Raw genomic sequence first — 22,872 nt, 5'->3', positions numbered from 1 at the left:
AGTATAAACGCCTTCAACTAGTGCATGGTTGACAGCTGAGCAAAACACGTGCGGTTGTTTTGTATTCATACACGATACCTCCTGCAACGTATTTAGCCGTTGATTGCATTCGTGATTTAGTTAAAAAGCTGTGCGATGGGGAAAGCTAGGAAGGTAAAGTTCCATCGACACAAAACAAACCCAACCGGGTTGGTGGATGTAAACGAGCTAATCGATCAAGGGCTTGCTGGAAGTGCGAAATCCGGTACGCCCATCGAAGCGATCGTCGAGCAGCTGGAAGCGGTCGTTACCGAGGAAAAAATATGCGGGTTGCAATCCCTGGCTACGATCTGCCAGGGTGAGATTAATATGAGTGAATTGGTGGACAGCAACGTCATCCGGATAGCTTCCTCTTTGCTGGTGGATCCAGACCCGAGTGTACGTCACGCCACAGCCGGTGCCCTGCGCAATCTGTCGGTGATAAGCGTGGAGTTAAGCGAATTTATGGTAGATCAGGACGTTCTAACGCCACTGTTGGCACTATTGAACCGCTACCCCAGCAACGGGTCATGGACTCCCACATTCGATAAGAACTTGCAAGATCAAATGGACGAGCATTCGGACACGTTTCTACAGGGTGTCAATCTGCTTTGGAACCTATGCGAAAGTACTTCCGATGCGCTCAATGCGTTCAATCAATCCCAGTTGTTGGTACCGTTTGTATCTTTTCTGAATCATAGTGTCTATGGATTGGAGATAGGTAAGAGCGACACTGAACTCGAAAATGCAAGCACACTGTTACTAAAACAATGTATTGTTTCTTCTAGCGATTGCTGTGGCACAATGTCTATTAGTCGTTTCAGAAGATAATACGTCTTCCTGGGGGGTCCTAGCCAACCAAGGATCAGAGCTGACGAGTCTTCTTAACATTGATGTTGTGGATAATGCGTCGATGATGCTACGCGCACTAGCCGCGGGAATAATTGGAAACGTTCCGGTACTGTTGAGCAGTTACACGAATCAAATTCTTAGCTGCGTTTCCAAAACGTTGGAGGCAAACCATCGTACAGCGTTGGGTAACTTAACCAGCATGTTACCCTTGGAGCCACAAAAGGATGTCGTTGATTTGGAGGTTACCGACGACGTTGCCTTCGATGATGAAACTGAAGCACAATCCTATCAACGCCGGCGTAAAGCCGATTTGCCTTCCGACGGTGAGCTGGAGGTACGGAACGTCGGTAGGCTGCTACAAGCGCAACGAATAGCGTCGGAGATTTTAACTAATATCTGTTCGTCTGAAGACGACTGGCAGAGTGAAGGCAATAACGACGCGAATGGCGATTCGGATGCTGAGAGCGTCTACGATTACGATACGGCGAACGAGCTGAATGGAAGCGTGGAAAATACTGAAAAGATTTCGGTAGAAATTCTAGAAGCTATAAAATCGCTCGCGTTGGTTGAAAAGTTGTGGCAAAAGGCTCAACCTTTGGCAGAGAACGTGTATCAGATATTGGTAGAGTCAGAAAAAGGTACTCTTAAGAAGCTAGATGCCCTGCGAACCTCTGCAATGTTGTGCTTACATAATTTGTGCAACAATATCACGACGGAGGATTTAGGGGGACCGTCTGCACTGTACAATGTGTGGATCGATTTGGGACAGCAGGTATTTCAGGGCCAGCGAAACTTGAAGCTGCTGGAAGCATCGACGTCACTGATGCGTGCCGCGCTCGAACACTTGCGCAAAAGTCCAGAGCTGTTCCGGCAAATGACTGATAACGATTTGCAGCTTATGTTAAGCGGCGTGGTTGGGTGCGAAGATGCAGAAATTCGTGCCAACTGGTTACGTATGCTGGGCATTTTAGGATGCCTGCTGCCAGAGCCACTGGTAAAACTGATCATCGATTTCGTTCTTAACACTTGCGCTAACGAGGCAGATGTGTGGGTCTTGGCGGAAGCGCTCGATGCCATGATGGACATTTTTGCGGACAACGACTGGCATGCTATTATGTACGAGCTAGGAATGGTTGCGAAATGCAAACAGCTGGATCGCGTTATTCGTGAGAAAATGAAGCGCGATAAACGTCAGCTTGGTGATCGTTTTCCAGCGGTTAGCACGGTGCGGACTAATTTGGGACGGTTTTGTAAGTATTTGGAAATGGAATTGAAAGACTACAAACCACAAATGGAATCGTAGAGTGGCGCGAAACGAGTAGCATTTTAGCAAATATGTATCCTAAACTACGATGCAATGTATCAAAAGTTAGTTTCTTGTGTATGAGTATATTATTTTTCTTCATTTGATTCGATATTTCCCACGGAGATTAAACATTTTGCGTATATTATTAACTAAATAAGGGAACATGTGAAATTTCCTTCAAAATTCCGCATAAAGTTTCTTCCGTTTACTGTGCTTCTAGAATCGTATTGATTCAGTGTCGTATCAGCTGATGTGCAGGTCAATACACATATGATGTTTGGATCGTTGTTTTCAATTCAAAATAGCATGTTAAAGATAAGTTCATTTCGTGGAAAAACTGTATTAAAAAATCCCTTACATTGCGTTTTATCTGGTTTTCTCGATGTTGCATTTATACGATTGCTAAACGTTACAATAGTAGCGCTAATAAACAGTTTTGTGAACTATTATCTTCTGGTGTACTTGAGCAAAAGAAAGAAACACAAAGAATGCAATTTATATGCGATAAATATTTTGTTGTATAAATAATGCACATTGCAACATCCAGTTTTATTCTACTTTAAGCGTAGAGTACAATCACACACTACCATCACTAAAATAACACTGTTAAACAACTGAAACAAGCAAATGTTGTACGCGGCTAGGGAGCATTAGGCACCACTGGTAATTGCTCTGCGACGACGATTGCTTTCTCCTCCTGGTGATAGCTGCGTCTCGGTTTTGGCAAAGGGTTCCAATTTATGCAATCCTGAAATTGTGGATCATCACCCTCGCTAACGATTACCGTCTTGGTAGGGCTTTTCTTGATTCGACAGCCCGACCCAGCGTACATGTTGTTCTTGTCGTCCAGATTGTGGTATATGTTATTCTTGGCGTCTAGATCTTCCGGCAAATTGTCGTAGTAAGAGCCGCGACCTTTCTGAGCATCCACCGAACTGGTCGCGACATCACCGGGCTGCTGAAAACTACCAGCTCCATAGTGTTCGCTGATATCTTGCAGTAGGTTTTGGATCTCCTTTTCGCGATCGTTCAGTTCGCGCATGTTCCGCGTCATACTGTCGGTTGACTGTGTTTCGTGCAAACCGTTGGTTGGCTGATCTTGATTAACTTTGAGCATGCTCTGACTCTTGTTGATCGACGCTATAATATCCCTCACTGATCGGCGCCTCTCATTAGGCGCATTATCGATCGTGCTCAATGGTAAGTTGCCCGTCGATTCGCTGATCTTCATGCGCGCATTTTCGATTTTGGTAGTAATTTCCGTATGTATCGGGGCTACCTTCAATCGGTACTCCAAATTGTCCACAATGATTGTGGTCGTGGGACCTTCATCGTCTGCTTCCGCGCTTGCTGAAGCAGCTGGTTTGACCGCGATGGGTTCGATTTTGTTGACCACACTCGTTGCTGGAGTAACATTTTGAGTTATGTATTTTTCACGATTTTCGCGATTCGATCGCCTCTTGGGAACAGGAGTCGTCGGAAGGGCCAGATTGGCGAAATCAACGTCACCTGGGTGAGCGCATTTCGTAGCATCGTCATCTTTGGGCTGAACCTTTTCTGACTTTTTCCTCGGTGAAGGAGTCGGGTTGGTTTGCATTCCCACAGCTACAGCAGTATCGACAGTGATCACGTCGACAGACTGTGTATTAATAATTTTTGGTTCTTCCACCTGCACGATGGCCTGTTCCTCACGTGCACTCTGGGGATCTCTGCTGGCATTGGTGACAGTGTGAGTAGTTTCGGTTTTAGTACTCTCCTGAGTTCGTTCGTCTAGCACTATTTCACTCTCTATGGTAGAGACTGTAGTAGGAATCTCAACTTGTGCGCTGTTATTGTTAACATCATAGTTCTGTTCTGTCACGACGGTGGCTTCCACATTGGCACTTGTTTGCATGGTAGATGTTCCTCTGTTGGATGCGTCCCCTTCAGTGGAAGATATGCGTACAAAGCTTTCGATTTCTGCCGTCAAATTTCGCAGGTTCTCGGTTTGGAGATCGTTTGCGGCTGGTTCCTCCATCGTTGGGGAAACGCGATTCGCTGGTAACTGAAAGAATGAAAACTAACTAAGCCTCGGTTCTACTGAAGGATACTAAAAAATGAATTCCGTAATTACACTTACTACAAATACCGGTGGTGGAAGCGGAGCTCGTCGTTTAGTGCGTGTTCTCGTTCCAGTAGTGTGAGATCGCAGAGTGCCGCTGTAATTACTGTCCACACTAACCGTGGACAGGGTGTCAACTTCCGGTTCCATTTCGACATCGAAAGGGTTTGTGTTTTCCTGCTGCCGCTGTGCTCCCCGTGGCGTTGTGCTGTAACAAGAGCGAAGAAGCAACAATTGAGCAGTACTTCCTACTACTTTCTTTGTGTGGTGATTGCTCTGCCGCGCCTTACCCGTACGGCATAGGGGCCGATTGCTTCTTTCTCGGTGTGGAAGTAACCATCCCATTGCTGTAGGTGGCAAACCCATTCTGAATCGTGCTACGGTAGCGATCGTTCCGCATAAATCCAATTTCTTCGTTTTCCTGCGATGCGTTGGAGAGACACATGAAATTATGGTTATCAGTGTTATTATTGTTAAATAAACAACGTGAGTCGGGGTGCATCCAGTGCATGCACTCGATGCACCCCCAGGCACAGTGGCGCACCTTTTGACGGTCTTGCAAGGAACTGCGGTAGCGTGTATGCCGCACAAACAGCGGTGTCGTAGTGTACGATTGGCTTTCACGTGGCGTTCCATAGCCGGGAGTGCTGACTGTGTTCCGATAGGCACTTGTACTCGCGAAGGTGTCTTCGTTGGTGTCGTGAACGTACACGTCCCTTCTTAGCGGTGGAGGACTCTCTGACGTCTTATTGATGCCGAGCGTCGACGATCGCTTCTTACCGAAGCGAATTGATGAGAATTGCCTGTCGAAGTAGATTAGTGGACAAGTGGGCATCTCCATTAGTACAACCTCCAGTTTTCGGTTCCTGCAAACAATTTCGCAGGGCGTCTTCCTGTACATATGCTCTGGTGGCACACATATGTCGGTAATTTATTGATCGTCTGCGTTATTTATTAGCGTAAGAAACATTGCCGCACCGATCCCCATGCCTTGGGGCACCCTAACGATGTCAATTACTGGGTCTTGTCTACAATGCCGCTCAATTAAAGTGTCACCTCCCTCGTCGAGTCGCGCGTGTTTTTTTAACTGTGAGCCTTCGAGCCTCTCTCTGGTGGAAGGATGGAGTGAACTTGACGCGGTTCTGTCTCGCCGTGCAGTACGGACGTGCGGAATAAACCGAATGGAGGTCGCATTTCAATTAGAGTAAAACATTACACACACACACACACACTGGTTGCGAGAAGTACGGAGGACAAATGCGTTGTGTTGAGAGATCCCAGGCGCCCGAATCATTGTCGATCGAGAAGCCCAAAGCGAAAAAAAAAGTATTATAACTTGTTATAATCTTAAGTTTCTTTGGAAAGCAAGCATTTCACCATCCACATTTCTTGCTCTTCCACATTTCCTATGAACGAACAAGCGACAAGGAAGCGTGCTTGTCGAGTGTTTGGCACAAATAGGATTTGATTTATGCGTCCTCGTTGTTTGAACCCACAGACGAGTGGGCGAGATGAGATGGGTGCAAAAAAAATCCACTTATAACCAATTTCTCATTGAAGAAACAACTGATCTCAAGCAGACTAGTTTATGAAATGTTCTTCCGTGTGTAGCTCCGATGTAAAGCAATCTTTGATACTTTCGATCATTCTCGAGAGATGAACATTTTAAGTTATTTGTTCATATTGCTTACAAAAATAAGATTGAACAAAATATAGCATCAACCACGCAATGCATTGACTGGCTTTTCGGTGGACTAGATTAGTGTTTGTTTTTCGCAACCGCAAATCCACAATCAAACACGCGTTTCCTTTGTACCATCCAACCTACTTCAACGCAATGCATGTTGAGGCAAGAACAACACCCTTTCGGACAATAAATTGAATGTCAAGACTTCGATGGCACTTGAGACTGGGCGGGAAAATGATGGTGATCGGGGAAGGCTAAATTTAGAAGTGATCTAGCCCAAGCCACAAGATCTCAAGACTAGGCGTGTTTGAACCCGCATGGACCATAGACAAAGTAATGTTGGCGTTATTTGTATGTAAATTTTAACCACTGACTCCTACGCGGTTGGGCCTACGGGAAAGTAATGCAAAAATCGATCATTCACCGTGAATATATCACTCAGTACTGTGGCAGTAAGAATAGCGAACGAGAACACCGAGTTGACTTGATCCGTGTGATATATTCATTGTTCAATACACCTACAAAAATCAATTTCTATCCAAAACTCAGTTGTAAGCTCCTGGGAAGCAACATTGTTGAATGAAAAACAATTCACGTATGCTTCTGCAAGGTGTAAATTAGTCGATAGCGAATCATCCTTGCCGACATGATCTTAGGTTGTCGGAAGAGTACAACGATATTAATTATGAACCTGATCTCAACCGTGCAGCTAGACGTCGGTCTCATCTCTTGAATGGTGTTAATGCGCTCCCGACGTAATTCGAATAGACTCCTGCATAAGCGGAAGTCATGTTTTGCGACAGCACTAAAACGAAGACATCGAACTGGTTTCTAAACCCAACGTAAGTCAGAACCGTGATCCAACTCAAGATCGTTGAAAGAGCGTGGGTTCAATTTTAGCAGCTTTTGCAGAGCGCTTGCAAACGCTAAACTCCATGCCAAATAAGGCACAGACCTGGTGGAGTGTCCAAAATGTACAAATTCGCTTGCCAGCGGTTAAGTGTGTGTATACTTTGTTTCGCCCGTGGAACGAGCGTGATGATGTAATTTTGGACAAGCGAACCAAACGTAGGTGTGCTGCTGGTACTCGATCGTCGACAAACGTTCACATTCAAGCGCTCTAGGCCACGAGAACTTCGCCACAGAATTATCATGCTCAAGTGGACAGACTATAAATAAGCTAATTAGAGGATGTGACCACTGGTAGTTATTCATTCCACGCCGTGCCGCTGGAGCTTCCGATCGTCGGACTTACGCTTACGAAACACTTACCATAGATCGCGAAGTCCGTCCCGCAAACTAGACAGGCTGCCTCGGCGTTTGGATTTATGCGCGGCCGGATTATGCTCCAAAAAGCGAAGGCGTTTGTGGTTTTCATCCTCGTAGAAGGGATTCAGATGTTCCGGGTAGTTGTTGATGGTACTGGCGGAAGCTGCACCATTGCCGTACGGTGGCTGGTACCGGGAGATGTCCGTCATTCTGAAAGGCGCTTCCGAACTGGACTCACTGGCACGGACTGTGTGATGTCATGCACATCGCTTATTTCGTTTTTTTTTTCGCGCGTGTAGTGTTTTTGCCTTCTATTTATTTATCTCTCTTTCTGTGGAGCCTGTTTGTTCTTCCCGATTGGGGGTGATGGTGTTTTTTCTGACACTTTTTCGCCTTCCACAAAATAAAACCAGACTGGTTAAGTACACACTCACACTCACGCTGCACACTACTAGCCGGCTAATGCAGGGCGTTGTACCATGCAACCAGTAGCCAATTACACTGCACTGAGCACTTTTTCACACGTATCCGTAACCTAGCATCGAAACGAGAATAAATGAAGAACTACTTTAGCACACGGTCCACGATTGCCGGATCCTGTTTATCAGCGAGGTAGTCTTTTATCTTATCGCCACCGCGTCGTGGAGTGCAGTATTTACGTGTGTTTGGTGAAAAAAAAACATCCTGAAGCCCACCTTGAAGGGCGGCCCTTACGATGCGCAACACCTTTTGCAGAACGTTCGAACCACGGTCACTCACTTTTCGACCAGATCGAACCGTTACGAGGCGTTACGAGCAATTAACTTTGCTAACGGATAGTTTTTGTTTTCCGTCGTCTTTGCTTGTTTTACTTTTTGGCCGTATTTGCTCGTTTTTTTTTTGCCCTTTTGCCTGGCCTAGCGATAACGTGCACACACACACACACACACGACCGAGGACCATTCAGTGGTCGCACCGGAGTGATTACCATTGCACCTTTGCTCGATGGCTAGCGCTCGGTGCGAGTCACGTTCAGCAATCATTAGCAAATTACCGAACGGGTGCAAAAAAAGAAAAAAGGCAACCCTTCCAGTGTTTCCAGTGCCGCGTTGGTCAACGGCGACTAGGTGTGTGTGGTTTCTCCTTCTTATGGTTTTTTTTTACGTTTGGATGTTTATCAGGAGGGTCCCGCGAGTTGGACACTTTCCCACAGACGTTTGACGTATTGCAGCAATTCCCGCCCGTTTGATAAGCGAGACGATATCGGATGGTACCGATAATAGCGAACCGGTGATGTTTTTATTCATGGGTGAATCCCTTCGGTTGGATGTCTACACAACTCGCTAAATAATAGGTGATGTAACCGAGGCTTACAAACGCTCCGATAGCGCAACATCGGTTTATCATATCTTCATCGCGCGCTGGGTTGGAATTCAAAAGCGATCATATGATCTCTTTCAGGGTAGCCGCGTGAAAGTTGCATTGTTCATTGAACACAAAACTCGACGTTCTCTAACAACGCGCTCCAACCCGGCGCTCGAAAAAAAGATTGGAAATTCAAACGTGCAAATGTTTCCATTTCCAGATCTTTGCACTAGGGGTATAAAAATAGCTTGCCCAACGAATGTCTCCAACCGAAATGCTACCAAGTCCAAGATTTTTCCATCGTGGTTTCTTTCTTGTACAAAAAGCAATGTAATCGCATTGCCACTGCGTTTGTCTGTGGTGCATTCCGGTTTCCATGCGGTGCGCTTTAAGTGCATAAACGCACTTCAAATTCAGTCGAAATGAGCCGAGGTCATTATCAGGGTAAATCCACCGACCAGCTGAGGACGGGTCGCGTCATCGGTCGGTGTATTGGAGAGGTGGGAGAGAGCTGTCGATGCGTGAACGTTATTAGGTCGTGGTACGAGTCAGCACCAGCGTTGATTCAGCGGGAAATGTGCTCCCGCTGGTAGAAAGAAAGACAACGCACAAGAAATTTCCCTGTGCTGCGTTCCATAGCGAGTCAAACAGTTAGCTGGATGAGCTGAAGGTGGAAAAAAGATCCCACAATCGTAGGCTTTTGTGTGTGTGTGTGTGTGGCACGGTAACGGTTGTTGCTGTTGTTTAATTTTTCTCTTCAGTGCACGGCGTTTACCGAGTCGTTCCGTGGTGATCTGCAGCGTTGGGATTGGATTCGAATTCACCGTTCGTTTCTATGAGTACATGGTTCGATTGTTTTTCCCCGTTCACATTTCATCGTGTGGGTTACGATGTTTGTTATAAGTCGTGATTTTGACGCCATTTATTCTTTGCCCATTTGTTTCGTGCTGTGTGAGGGCCATCACTCGTACTAGACCGTGTGAACGTGTTCATTGTGGTCAGTTGTGAGTCACTAGAAATTATCAAACAACAGGTAAATGTAAGGTTGTTCTCCCGGCAAGTGATCGACAGTGGGAGCGCCACTTTATTTCACACCACGTTAGAAGATCTCGAATGCCAACGAGACAGCTGCCACACATTCACCGTGAACATACCATCCCCAGAACGTCTTATCCGTATTACTTATGAGAAAATTCAAAGCGCAATGTGTAGCGTCTATTTTTAGCGCCACCAAAATTGTGTTTCGCGTTCCCTTTTAAGATTTTCCCGTTTGCAGCAGGAATTGTACGGTTTTCCAAACCCCCACCGAGAGGCAGTTTTCAACGAGTTTCGTTAAAATCGTTTCGTTAAACCGCCAGTAATGGCCATTCATTTGTACAATTGCTTAAGCTACAGTTGGTTAAAATTTCGCAATGCACTTGCCAAACACTACACGAGACGGCACACTTTTGGTAACATTTTTTCGATTGCGCATGCTATGCGGGTTTTCCGCAAAAACGAAATTTTTAAAATCGACCCTTATCGTATTTACTAGCTTTTCGAGGGCACTGCACGCGGATTGCACATTCGAGTTCTATCGTTGTCCGCAACGGGAAGAGAACGATCACACCGCACTGCCTTGAGTCACTTGTTCAAATCGGATCGTAAGTTGAGTTGCGGTCGATCGCGAGTGTTGCTCGAGCGAAAGCTGTGGATAGGCCCAGTTGTAACACCAATACACAGACCGCGGAACTAGACGGTGCTGGTCAAACATTTGGCACAACGTAATGATGAATACACTGCAAGCATAGGTATAGTTCTTTTTCAAATATCGCTTAAATACATTCTTTTCATTAAAGCGACTTATTTCATGCAAAAAATTAGTAAATCTTTTAGATACAATAACGCTACAAAACATTATGCGTTTTGTAGTTTTATCTATTTATTTTATAATAATTGAATTCAGATTATTCAAGCCTATGAACTGGAAGATTCCGACGATTGACAACTATAAAAAAATCGTTTTGGTGTAACTACCGTTTTTCGAGTCATTTATTGGCCTGATTTCAACGCTACATATTGACCGCAGGTGGCTAAATAACAGAAAGGCGGCTAAATAACTTTTATGGTTAAAAGTCGTTATACAATATGTTAGGGTTCTGAGTGCGATGTAGTGAATCGCGTGTTCTAACATTGTATTAATTCAAAAAAATAACTTCATTACCGTTGCTACTGTTGTGCTTGGCACTGTTAGAACACCTTAGTTTGTAGATGTGATCACTAAGGCGCTTTCTGCAGATCGGCTGCAGTCTTTGATCGTTGTTGGTGGTTTGTACAACAATGATGACGTCATATATCGATCGGATGAGTATGCTGCGTGTGAATTTTGGCGAGTGGCGAACGTGAAGACTAGGTGGCAATGGAAAGCAAATTGGAAATTGATCATCACGAATGCACGCGTCAGACGGGATCAGCAGGTATTGGCAGGCATTAAAAAAACAGTACACGTGATGTGATGTCTAATGTAATTTGAATAACAATTACATACCGTATGTTCATGTCTTAAGAATCCCTTATTGATAATAATTCAACATAAAGTTTTAGGATAGTTGTTTTGTATGACATTATTTTTGCTCTTATAATCCTTTGGATTTTCCAGCTTAAACCCTAATTAAAAAAATGTTTTTATTCTTTGAAAACAAATCAATTACAATATACATAATTTATAACATACATGTTACTTTTAACACGCATTTGATATAATTTATAATTTAAGTATATAATTTTACATGTACTTTAAACTATATTTTATAAAAAAGGCTATATATATGATATATTTTAACCTAAAATTGATTTCTAGTTTGCTTTTCTATAGTAGTTATGTTCAAAGTTTATTAAATCAATAAACAGTTATCTAATTTTTTATTAACATTTTTCATTGACTTTCCAACTCTTAACCATTTGCTTGGAACATTCATAGATAAAATAGTGTTATGATAAAACTGTTCCGTGTTGTTTTTTTAAGGCACCTACTGTGCTAGTAGTTCATTTCATTCATTCGCGTTCATTTTCATCATCGACCATAGCGTAATATTTCATGCGCTTCATGAGATGCATTATTCATTGCTAAGTATGTTTTTTTCCACAATAGTGTGATTCATATCTTAGCAAATCATGCAATAAATCATCAATGGGCACAATAGATGAGAATAGAAATTCGGCCAGGAAGTTCCAAGCTGCGCTGTGACCAATTGCATAAACATGGGCTCTATTTCCCCCTTTTTTTCACCAAGTTGCTTTCTTCATTTGCTCTCTGAGCAGTTACGTTTCATAGATGGATAAGTATGATGGGTTGAAATTTATTACCATTTAGAACTAATAAACTATAACTATGAGACTGTAAGCTAGGATACTAATCAATAAATTTACAAACAACAACTTTTTTCCCTGCGTGGATGATAGTGAAAGGGTAAGTTTGCAATACCTTTCATCTTTAAAACGAGACGATTAACTTTACAAATTAAGATTCAATTGATAATCGTTGGAAGAATATGGACAAAATTTACGCACGTTTGTCACTAGCTATCAGAGAACAAACAACTACCAATCGGAATTTCATCGGGTTATAAGACATCTTTCACACCATTCAATTGGCTATGAGTTGGAAAAATAGTGCCTTGCTCGCTCGCAACATCCAAATACCTGGCAATATCCTTTCATATGCTTAATCAACCGAACTCGCGAATGGCGAATGGCGCTATAACTGCAGTCGGTAAAATCCTCACTCCAACAACCGACAGAATATGTCAATTATTCAAAACTGGACCGTGTACGGGGGTAGATAGCCTTTTTTTGTGCTCCCTTTCGTGCATACCTGTTCATTGATGCACGGCACCCAGGGTGCATATGTTGTGCGTGTTTGTGGGGGTTTTGCAAATTAAAATTTGATTAATCGACTAGCCATATACTTTTTGTTTTTATTTTATTTTTCATTCATCTGCGAATTCACACTGCTGCCAGTCGGAAGGACTGGACTAGTTTTCATTTGTATCTATGTCTATCCGCAGTTTTGCCCCAACATGAACTTTATTTCAACGAAGCTGCTGGCATGAGCTGCCCGTTGCACTAACCGTGTTAGCTTTGTTTGCAACAGTTTTTATTAGCCGCCTGCAAGTTTCGTAAGCTTTAAATCAATGGTGTGTTTAATGCAACAAACAAAGCAACACCATTTACCGTGCCAATATTTGAACCACGTTGGTATGCTCGTCGATCGGTAGCCATTTCATGTTGTTCCTAGAACGTAACGATTGAAACAAATGGCATGAATAAATTAATAACACTGCGAATTAACACAATTACCTTTCGGGGGGGTTGTTTGTGAGGTGAGAGCGTTACTGTAGTGCTTTCGATGGGAAAGTTGAACGTAGTTCGACAATCGCATACAGTTCGTGCCGTAATCATAATGAAATATTGCTTACATCGCCGCTCATAATTGAAGTGAATTTAATTTATAACTTAATGTAAAATTCGTGAAATGGAAATGATGCCTTACAATTGCTACTTACGCAATGAAACGTACTAAGTAATATTTTAGTAATTTGTCTATATATTTAACGATTTTTACTTATAAAACTGTTTTAAATACGTTAGAATTTAGATATGTTTAGAAAAAGTCTAATTTTCTGGTTGGTTCTGTTTCTGTTGTTCTGCAAAAAAATGTTTCTGTTTCTGTAAAAATAACTTTATGAAATAAACTGTGTAAAATTATAAAATAAATTTTGAATAAAAGTAATTAAAAAAATAAATCGGTTTAATTTTTATTTTGCCATGAATGAAAAAAAAACTACCGGCAACCCATACATCGTAGCACGTGACGCACGTGACAACCTTATTGAGATAAAGCTGAAGTGGCAGCAATTTCAACAGACCATCCGCTGGTTGGCATCTTGGGCATGGGCCCTCTTCCTGGAAGTCCACACTGTTCCAAAACCGAAATGAAGTTGATAGTGAAAAGATTCACACTCATCGTGTTGAACGAGTTCTGGCCGGTGACGGTATAAATAAGCGCCCACTTAGTGCCGCACGAGAAAGTACCGAAATCTGATTATTTTTCGTTATGTGAAAAGTTTCTTTTTTTTCCAATGCTTTACTGCCACCATAACTACTGCCACGGGGTTGCCTTTGCCAGCCCTATCTTGATCCGAGAAGCAGTTTTAATTATCATTATTAAGTTCGTGGGTCCGTTCTGGGCGACAGAGTGTTTCGATGGAATTTAGTCTGATGACCCCCGCTCACGGGGTCCACCGGGGGTTCCTGGGGACGCTTGGTCACGATACAAGGATCGAAAGAAGGACGAAACATTGTTTGTAGCTCTCACGTCTTCGAAGCCATACGCTTGTATCGAGTTACCTGGGTTCGGTCACGGGACTCCGCGTCCCGGCTGCAACGGAACGGAAGTTGAAGTGTGTTGTGTTATCTCTTTCACACGCCGGCCATTTCCGCTCGGTCCTGCACAGGTCGTAACGTTCGGTTCGGCGAGAGCGTAAAAAAAGCACAAAAACTAATCCGATGGACCAGTTGGTCTATCCTGTATGTTTTCTCCCACCGGGGCCGGACGCAGAACCGGGGCTGTAGAAAAGTATATTAAATTTATTATTTTTACGTCCTTGCGCAAACACCGGACCAGGCTGGGGCTGAAGTTGGCTTCAGGTGTGGTAATTTTTCTACGGTTCTGGATGTGCTTTTCCGGTAGGAAGTCGTTTACATATCATAACTTTTACAGCTTTTCGCAAACGGCTCGTTGCCGCAATATCGTAACGCGGAAACCGAGCTTCGACAATTCGTTTTTAATTGTTAGTGCTCTCTTATTTAGGCTAGAAAAACTATTAATCGTATCACAACGGATATGGTAAATTACAAGCTTATGTTTATATTTGTGTTGTACAGTTAAAGCTTATCTGCTTAAAAAATAGATACTTTTTTAAAATACAGTAATTCGCTGTAAGCAAAATGTAGCTAAAAAAACGTCAAAAAAGAACGTTCACGAAATGATTGTGATGGATATATTCCAAGATCCAATATTCCAATCGATACTACAAGAATACGGTCTCTGTGAGAGCATCAAAGTAGGCGTAACTAATACTTGATTGCCGGAATACCAGAAACAAAGGCATGTAAACATCATTATTCGTTAAAACAAAAGCATGTATTTATTGGAAAAAGAAATGCATTATTTGCGAAACATTCTCATTCCACATGCATCATGTATTGTGTTCAATAGCATGTTCTTACGTCCTTTGAATAGTTACTCTTTTTCTTCTACCTTGAAGGCGACAAACATCAGCTCTGAAAATAGCATTTGCACACCTTCATCACGACAAGATAAACAAAAATCAATAGTTCAAGCTCCCTAGGGGGAAATCAATAGTTTAAATGGATGAAGGCGATGCAGATTCCAAATTAACCGGCATATATATATGGCCACTTGGAGATGGGCTACAACCGTCGTGCACTTAATCGCTGTTCACAGGAACCAAACACGTACCAGACCAGTTCGTATGCATGTTACTCGCACCTCCACCGATCACGCAGCAACAATCTCAACGCACCCCCAAAATCCAGCATGTCGTAATCCCATAATTTTGTTTGCCTTCCCCAGCGTAATGCGTTCTTCTTCGCCGATGGTCTACGGCGTGGGGACGTGTCTATCCTTTCGTGCCTTTGCATCCAGCCAAATTGTCTTTTAAGATTCCTGCTCCAACCGGATGGCACTTGTGGTTGAGTTGAGTGAAAGATGTGCCTCTCGAGTAGACGGCTCCTTGTTCAGTCTTCCCGCCTGCACTAGTTCCCGGGGCTGGAAAGGCAAGGTTAGTGTTGTTTTTTTTTGCGTGTGTGTATCATTTTCCCAACACCACCCGGCATGTGTAGCATGTGCGAACAACAACCATGTCTGAGTGTGTCTGAGGGCGAAAAGTTGGGATGAAGTTCGGGAGCGTTAATATCTTTTTAATTAAATTTAAATTTTCACTCACTCGGAAACTATTTAACCGAAAGTGAGCATACACGTCGAGCCGTGGCCGTGGTGGAGTGGCAATTTTATAATCTCTCCCTCTCTCTCTCTCTGTACCGGGGCAATCCACTGTGATAAGCAAGTGTAGCACGCCTGTACGAGGGTGCCGCAGTTGAGTGGATATTGCTGTACATGTTAACACACCCTCTCGGAAGCGCCCACGCATTATCAATATGTGTGAATTTTCGGGTGGACTACAGTATCCGTTCACTTGGTGCTCCGGCTCGGTAATTTCCGGATCGGTATGTATTTTTTGCGGTGTGTCGTTTACTGGTTTTTTGGGGGCGGGTGATCGTTTCCACTCCCACGGCCTGAGGGTTTGGTGGTCGGTTTGTTATTTTTGTTATTTTTTTTTGCTTGTTTTACTTTTTGCCTTGCTTTGGAAAGTTTTAATTTCAATTGTCAGGAACAAATGTTGCACATGTAATTTATGATTCCCTGTGGCATTGCGCCCCCTGTGTTCCTGACACTGTGTGCAGCAGCTCGTCGTGTTTTAGAGGAGCGGTTTTTGTCGTCTCCATTCGGTTGGATGGGCTTTTTTTTCATTTCTTGCAGTCCAGTGCAGTAGTGGGAAAACTACTGGGAGTTGCACTCATAAAATTTAATGCTCGACCGGTGGAATTTTGTGCCCAAACGTATTGGCAGCTCGTGCGGTTCCTGGTGGGGAATCAACACGGCAACAGGGACGTGTTATTTTCTTGCCCCTTCGGTGAGCGAGGTGAAAGTCATGAATAAATTAGTAGCGATTTGGAATGATCGCCTCTAATTAGCCGACCAACGGTTTAACGGTGTTGCTTAGTTTGAAATCATGCGCAGGGTTTTGTTCCTTTCGTCGGGTTTTGAGGAAATCAGCGCAGAACGCGTTCAAAAAACCCTCCCCGGCGGATGACAAACGCAAACAGATAAACCAGAATGGCATATTTGGGTCGGTGTTGTCAGTGCGCTTGAACGTCTAGAGCTGCTAACCATTTTAAAGCTCTCCCGAAAGTTGACATGCACAAAAGTTTGCGTTTCGAGCAAAAACCCCGTCGAAAGTGTGCTTCGCAACAGTGGCCACCTTCAGCTCGCAAGCGAAAGTTCGCCTTTATCGGCGATAGTTATAGCCAAAAACAAATGAAGCGGAGGCTTCGGTGGTTCGCCCATTGGTATTGGGGGGTGAAATCATGCCGTTGAGAGGGGTTGATGAGGGTTGTGTTCCTGCACGCGACGCGGTTTGGGAGCAAAACTTTATTAGCAACACATCTTGACACCGTTCCACCGTTTTGCGCCGATACTGGCGGTGGCGCTGTTCATTTACCAGGAATGGGTGCAAAACTTTCGTTTTGCGGGCGTTCTGGCTTCGGACGAGAGCTTTCTCGTGAACGAATGGGTGCACCATGCGCATGCTTTGATCGTTCGAGCACGCTGAGAAATGACAGCTCGCTCGTTCGTCCTGTTCTCGCTCTCTCTCTTTCTCTCTTTCTCTCGCTGACGCGAGCTGGACACGCGTGCGAGAGAGAGAGACTCGTGAGAGCGCCCAGCGAGATGTCTCGCGATGAGCCATTGAATGCCATTTGAAATGATGCAGCAGGGAGACCGCTTTTCCTCGCGCGGAAAATGAGAGCAGACTCCGGAACAGGGACCCGGTTGAGGCGCTATCCGCAGCTTCAAGTTCTCGTGAGTATCTCCATTTTTGCAGAGCCACAGGCGACACCCTGTGCCCATGCGTGTGAGGACGGGGGACACACGCAGCAGAAGACGCGGTACACTGAAGTTTGTTGTTTGTTTCGTGTGGCCGCCCAAAGAATATGGCTCACACATTTCGGTGGAGAATCGCAACATTCCTGCACAGTCTCGGGAGCGCCGGGACTCGCGCGCTCTTTGCGAGATGAATGAGTCTGCGGCATGAGTGCGATGGAAAAAAAGGCCGAACGCGAAGGATTCAGTGGTGAGTACACGCGAAAAAAAGAGACACCGAATCATCTTCACCGTTGCTCACCGTTTGACGGAGGGGGTTGTTTGGGACCATCGAAGGAGACGGATGATTTCTGCGCTCAGTTCGACACAGCTTTTCACGCCATTCGGATGGTCGGAGAAACGGATTCATCGGAAGTGCCAGTGCGCTGACGGTCAGGAAGAAAGACAGCAACCGAGAGAAAAAGAAAAGAAACAACAAATAAAAACCCCAAACTCCTGTCAAAAAAAGGGGAGCGCGTCAAGGGCGTGCGAGAGGTAACGCAGAAGAACAAAAAAAAACAGCTTCAGCAGCAGCAGCAGGATCCGCGCCCTGTGAGAGTGGGTGTACCCGTGTACGGCAGGAGCTAATCAATCATCGACGTAGCTCGTGTGGCTGGCTGGCTGGTGGTCACTACCTTTTTGTTGTCCTTTCGGTTGAATCGAGTACGCTTCACCGAGCTCGAACGGGCGTGAGCGAGCGAGTGTGCGAGTGTGCCGCCTTGGCTCGTTCGGAAACATTTATTCCATCGATCCGTTCCGTCGCACGTCGCTGGGGAGGTGTCCTTTTTTCCCTGCGTGTGCTTTAGTGCTCGTGCGAAATCTTGCTTGCCTGCCTGCCTGCCTTGGTGATGTGTGTTTGTGCGCCCAGCAACACTGGATTGGCATTGCGTTCGAAGATGTAAATCGTCGATGGATGTATGGAACGAAATTAAACATCAGCGAAAGAAAGCGAACGCTTTTCCTGCCAGCATCGCTTGTGCCTGACAGTGCTGGTGGGTGTGAACTGTGTGCGTGCGTGTGTGTGTGTGTGTGTGTGTGAGTTTGCGTGTTTTTATGTGTTTGATAGAAAATAGCGCTCCTTGCGTTGGCCAAAATGCACGTTACGTGCCCGCGTGAGTGTGTTTGTGGGCGCGTCAAAAGATTGTTGTTTTTTTTCCTTCGTTCTTTCAACACTGTGGCTAGCGATTTCCGAGACTGATATTTTGACAAGATAAGAAAATGCAAGCGCCAGCATCATTAGTAGGCCGTGCGTGATCTAAAGGCAGCGCCATTTGCGGGTAGTATTGAGCGTTTCCGTGCCGACGGAAAGGACAACGAAGAAACGGATGTTGTGTGTGGGGTGGGTGGGGGGTGGTGGGGGGTAGGGGTAGAGAAAAAACCCACCGGCTTCCTTTCGGGGCCACCAGCGTTGTCGGATTGCGTTAGCAGTGTTTGCATGTAGTTTGGCAGCGATTGGTTGCTGTAATTTGGAAGCGTAAAATTGGAATACATCCTTTCGATTGTTAGGACATATATACCCGTCCGGGTTTTTATTCTTTTGCGCACGATGGCAGACGATGACCGAAGCATCACCAGCATAATGGCATTTGGGAAGTCTCGTTCTCAGGGTTGTGGTGAAAAAACGAAAAAACAACAACAACAACAACAAAATATCTCCACTGAACCGCACCAAAAAGGATACCAACGGAAACGCGAAAACGAAACCTTTCTCAAACCCAGCAAAACATGGGAAAGGATCAGCTTTGAAATGGGGTGGCCAAGGGCGTCGAAGGCAGGCGGATAGCTAACGCAAAGAATCCCAAAGACATTTGCTATACCCTGGGCGAAAGCCCAGGCCGAGATTTTGCTTTTTAGTGAGCTTTCATGCTGTGCTCCATCCTGCCACTGTTGGTGCCTTTCGCGCGGGTAAGATGGCGGTTGTGCGGCATTTTGGTGGAGGACATTTTTGGGTAAGAATTCCAAAACTTCTTCGCAAACGCTCCGGTTGGCCAAACGCTCGAGTTTGGGACGGGGGCCTCGGGTATGAGATTTTTCCGGTAATTTTCTCGGTGCCGCTGCGGCCGATATGACGTTGCCTTCGAGGCTGCAAGGTGCTACAACGACAAAGTTTTCCGTCCAAAACATTTCACAACATGATACGGCCACACCTGGGCTAGAAGAACGCCGATGCCTGAATACATTATGCACGACTGCGGGGGGAAGCAGAAAGCAGAAGAGTTTATTGCCAAACCGGTAGCACGGCCAGGATGCAAAATGGGAGTAAAAAATATCCATCTCTCCAACAATGAGCAATCATTTTGCTCCGGTGGAATTTAATTCAACCTGGCACCACGATTCACCAACGGGTGTAACTGTAACGTAGCTGTAGGAGAGCATAAATCCCATCACTCTCGCCGGTTACAGCGTAGAAAGGCGAGTAAGGAAGTAGAAAAAATTCGTTGATTTCGATGTAAATTTATTGAGAAATTTAGAAAGGCTCCTTTTACGGCCTACGGTCCACTCGTAATGACAATGAGCGATTGTAAAAGTTGAATGGCGCCCCGATCGACTTACCGATTACGGTTTCGGGTATTTATTGAAGGCATTCCGGCATTGTGCGATGATTATCTGTTGGTTGGTTTCATGATCCAACCCGATTGTTTAATGGTTTGCGGTTTTCGCTTCGACAATGATGATTTGTTGGTGATGCAATTTGTGGTAGTTGATTGAAGCCGAACCGTACAACATCAAACGCCGAAAGGTATGAAATGTGCCACGCAGGGCATTCTCGGAGAAGCCATGAAAGTTCTTTTTAAAATCTTTCTTTCATTGGCAGTAATTATTGTTTTGTGGGTTCCGTTTAATGACGGCCATTCCAAGCGCTCACTGAATGTTGTTTCCTCGAATGGAATCCAACAGAAGGGAATTATCAGTTCCATCGAACGGCTGGCCATTTTGAGTTATGTTTCTTAGAAACTTTCCCAAAGCGGAGATGTTTTGGCAGTTGCAGGGAACAAATTGCTATGATTAATGTTTTGAAAATAACTAATTGTTTGTTGCGGCTTTAGTTTGATATCTGAAATTAGTTTATGCAAATTTCACGACGAAAAAGCTGGTTTCTCCTCTTTTATTATAGTTTGGTTTGCTCGCTTTCGATGGGACTTATTTGTTCATACATCCCGGAAATGACATTATCACGTCGGCATAATTAAGGGACACTCTGCCAATATTTCGACGGTGCATGGAATACTCCACCCACCCACCTCTACGGGTTTATTTCCCGGGAAAAGCAATTAAAAGCCAGCAGCCCAACACGGCAGGCAGTGCTTAATAGTATCGAATTCTCTGCCCCCCCCCCATCAAGGACCCTTCGTGCGTTCGTTGCTCGTTACGGTTTCGCGCATAATTGCTGCAAAAGGCACTCCAGCGGTCGACACGCAAGCCCGAACGGGCGAATGAACGCGAAACAAGTTGCCGCCCAAACGGTTGGCACGAGATAAATCCTAAATTATACCCATCATCGCCTTTTGGCATGACACGCATTTGAAAGTGCGCTGATATCACTTAGCATGGCGATAAAGCTAGTCAGCGGAAGTGGGCCGCGGTGGGTTTCGCCCACTGGATGTTGCGAGGCGAGGGTTTTGCCCTTTTTTCCGGGTGGCTTTTTCTCGTGCGCACAGCAAAGCGTCACCTTCACCTTGGGCACGGCGGGTCTGTCCATGCCTTGTGCGAGCATGGTATGCATGGTGTAGCAATTTATGGCAATCGTTTTCTGCGGCTGCCTGGTTTTTATTGCCGTTGGCCATTTTATTATTATTGTTATCATTTGCATGTTGCCTCGCATGCTTCGGGGGCCGAGTTTCTTCCGGCAACGGTCGGTTGTGGTGCGAAGAAAGATTCCAAGGAGCGACCCCGAATCCTTCGGCGCCATTCATGGCACGACGCGCCGAGAAGGAAAAGCTCTCACTCGTTTTCCGCGTGCGGCGGAAAGCGAAGCGCAACACCATTTCTTACAGGCAATTTATGCTCGGAATCGCTTGCCGAACGCGAACGGAGGGAAAATGTTACATCAGGCGCATTAGTTTGTCGAAAATCTCGATCACCAGCGAGCGTACTCGCGGACGGGTTCTGATGTATATATGCCATTCAACCGGGGGCGACCGTGGAAGGCCATAAAAATCTGTGCCGAGAAACAATTGAACGCACTGAATTGAGACGCCAAAAAGGGGGACACGCTTTTGCATGATTTATTGTGCACTTTCGAAGGAAAAACGGACGTTCCAAGAGCACGTTTGAAACCGGCTAGCGTTCCAATTTGGTGTTTCATATCTAACAGCGGAGAGTGAGATGAGCGAAAGTGTCGTAAAAATTTTGTAACAACTTTGTGCAAGGTAGCGCACCGATCATGTTAGTGGAAAAGTAATACGTCCACTTTTTTCTCACCCAGTGTCCGTGTTCCTTGCGCACCTAGCCGCAAGTGCATTCGTTTGCTGTGGTAGCACAAGTGAAGCAATAAAATTACGATGAAGTGAAGTGAAGTGGCGCTAGTGGTGCGGAAGTGCATAACCGAAACTCAATTCCTTCCGGAGCGGAATAATAGATGGAGAAACATTGATAATTGCTGTAATTTATTGCTGTTCAAACACGACCAATAAACAGGAAACGGGTGGCTTCAGGAGCCTGCTGCCGTGCTGGTTTGCGCCCAATATCCATTGATTGTGGAGTAAACAACAGTCCCTCATAAAACACCAGAATTGGACGTTTTTATACACCAAAAGGAGCCGCGTTATCCATCGGAGGTAGGTGTACATTTTTTGCTCGTTTGCGGATTGTTTGCTTTCCATGCTCGCACAAAAGCTTAATTAAATTTCTCGCAGAAAAAAAAAACGTCCCTCAGCACTGGTCCGTCCGAGGGTTCCGTGTATCGGGGATACCGGAGAATGGAACAAATTTCAACAATAATCATCAGATTGGGATCTAAATTTTGCAGTTGCCAGGCGACTGGTCGCCACCAGTTGACTTCGCAGGCGCCACCTACGCCGCTAGGGTAGCAGGGGAAAATGAAACTTTTCCTGCGCAGATTTTCGAAACCGTTTGGGGATGCTGATTTTCGTCACCGGGAGTTTGTCGTACACAGCCAAAAATAACCTCACTTTATCCGGGAAGGATTTCAACGAGAGGCAGAGTGAAAAAAAAAGAAGGAAAATATTGCCGGAAGGAAGAACGGTCGTGGTAATGGGAGATTGTGCGTTGTATCGATTTATTTGTCACTGGTGTTTCCGGCGCGAAGGCTACATTATTTCTCCCCTAAGCAATGGGAGCGACAATGTTAGACGTACACTGTCTGTTGATGCTTTCACAACCGTTGAAATGATACACCATTTATTCGCGCTGTTAGCTAGCGCTTAGCTGCAGCACATAATGAGCTTTGGCAGCATTATATAAAAGAGCCATTCCTTGACACGTGATCCGTTGATTTTGGTTGTAAGCATGTAACAGTATAATTTACATTATACATCTAATATATCTATCGATTTTTTATCTGTTTTTTT

General features: G+C 44.9%; 2 protein-coding genes across 2 annotated transcripts; one reads left to right on the top strand and one right to left on the bottom strand.

Annotated features, from left to right (window-relative positions):
- The first annotated feature begins 135 nt into the window (after positions 1-135).
- LOC128726168 (HEAT repeat-containing protein 3) lies at positions 136-2,536 on the top strand. The gene is made up of 2 exons (XM_053819960.1): positions 136-739; positions 807-2,536. Exons 1-2 carry the CDS (start codon positions 136-138, stop codon positions 2,171-2,173), a joined length of 1,971 nt encoding a protein of 656 aa, XP_053675935.1. The 3' UTR covers positions 2,174-2,536.
- Positions 2,537-2,693: 157 nt separating this feature from the next.
- On the bottom strand, positions 2,694-7,442 carry LOC128723146 (uncharacterized). Its single transcript, XM_053816862.1, has 5 exons — positions 7,237-7,442; positions 4,822-5,080; positions 4,568-4,698; positions 4,296-4,485; positions 2,694-4,220 (listed from the first exon to the last, which is right to left on the bottom strand). The coding sequence occupies exons 1-5, from the start codon at positions 7,440-7,442 to the stop codon at positions 2,817-2,819; spliced, it is 2,190 nt and encodes a 729-aa protein (XP_053672837.1). The 3' UTR covers positions 2,694-2,816.
- Positions 7,443-22,872: the final 15,430 nt, after the last annotated feature.

Source organism: Anopheles nili, chromosome 3 (assembly GCF_943737925.1).
Source record: "Anopheles nili chromosome 3, idAnoNiliSN_F5_01, whole genome shotgun sequence".
NCBI classification, from domain to species: Eukaryota; Metazoa; Arthropoda; class Insecta; order Diptera; family Culicidae; genus Anopheles; species Anopheles nili.
Note: the sequence above shows the minus strand (reverse complement) of the source record. Positions and strands in the feature narration are given on the sequence as shown.

Coding starts and splice junctions, on each gene's coding strand:
- LOC128726168 (XM_053819960.1), top strand. CDS start 136: ATGGGGAAAGCTAGGAAGGTAAAGTTCCATCGACACAAAACAAACCCA. Junction 740..806: donor TGTCTATGGATTGGAGATAG/GTAAGAGCGACA, acceptor TGTTTCTTCTAG/CGATTGCTGTGGCACAATGT.
- LOC128723146 (XM_053816862.1), bottom strand. CDS start 7,442: ATGACGGACATCTCCCGGTACCAGCCACCGTACGGCAATGGTGCAGCT. Junction 5,081..7,236: donor GACGGACTTCGCGATCTATG/GTAAGTGTTTCG, acceptor CTACTTCGACAG/GCAATTCTCATCAATTCGCT. Junction 4,221..4,295: donor TTCCACCACCGGTATTTGTA/GTAAGTGTAATT, acceptor TCATTCTTTCAG/TTACCAGCGAATCGCGTTTC.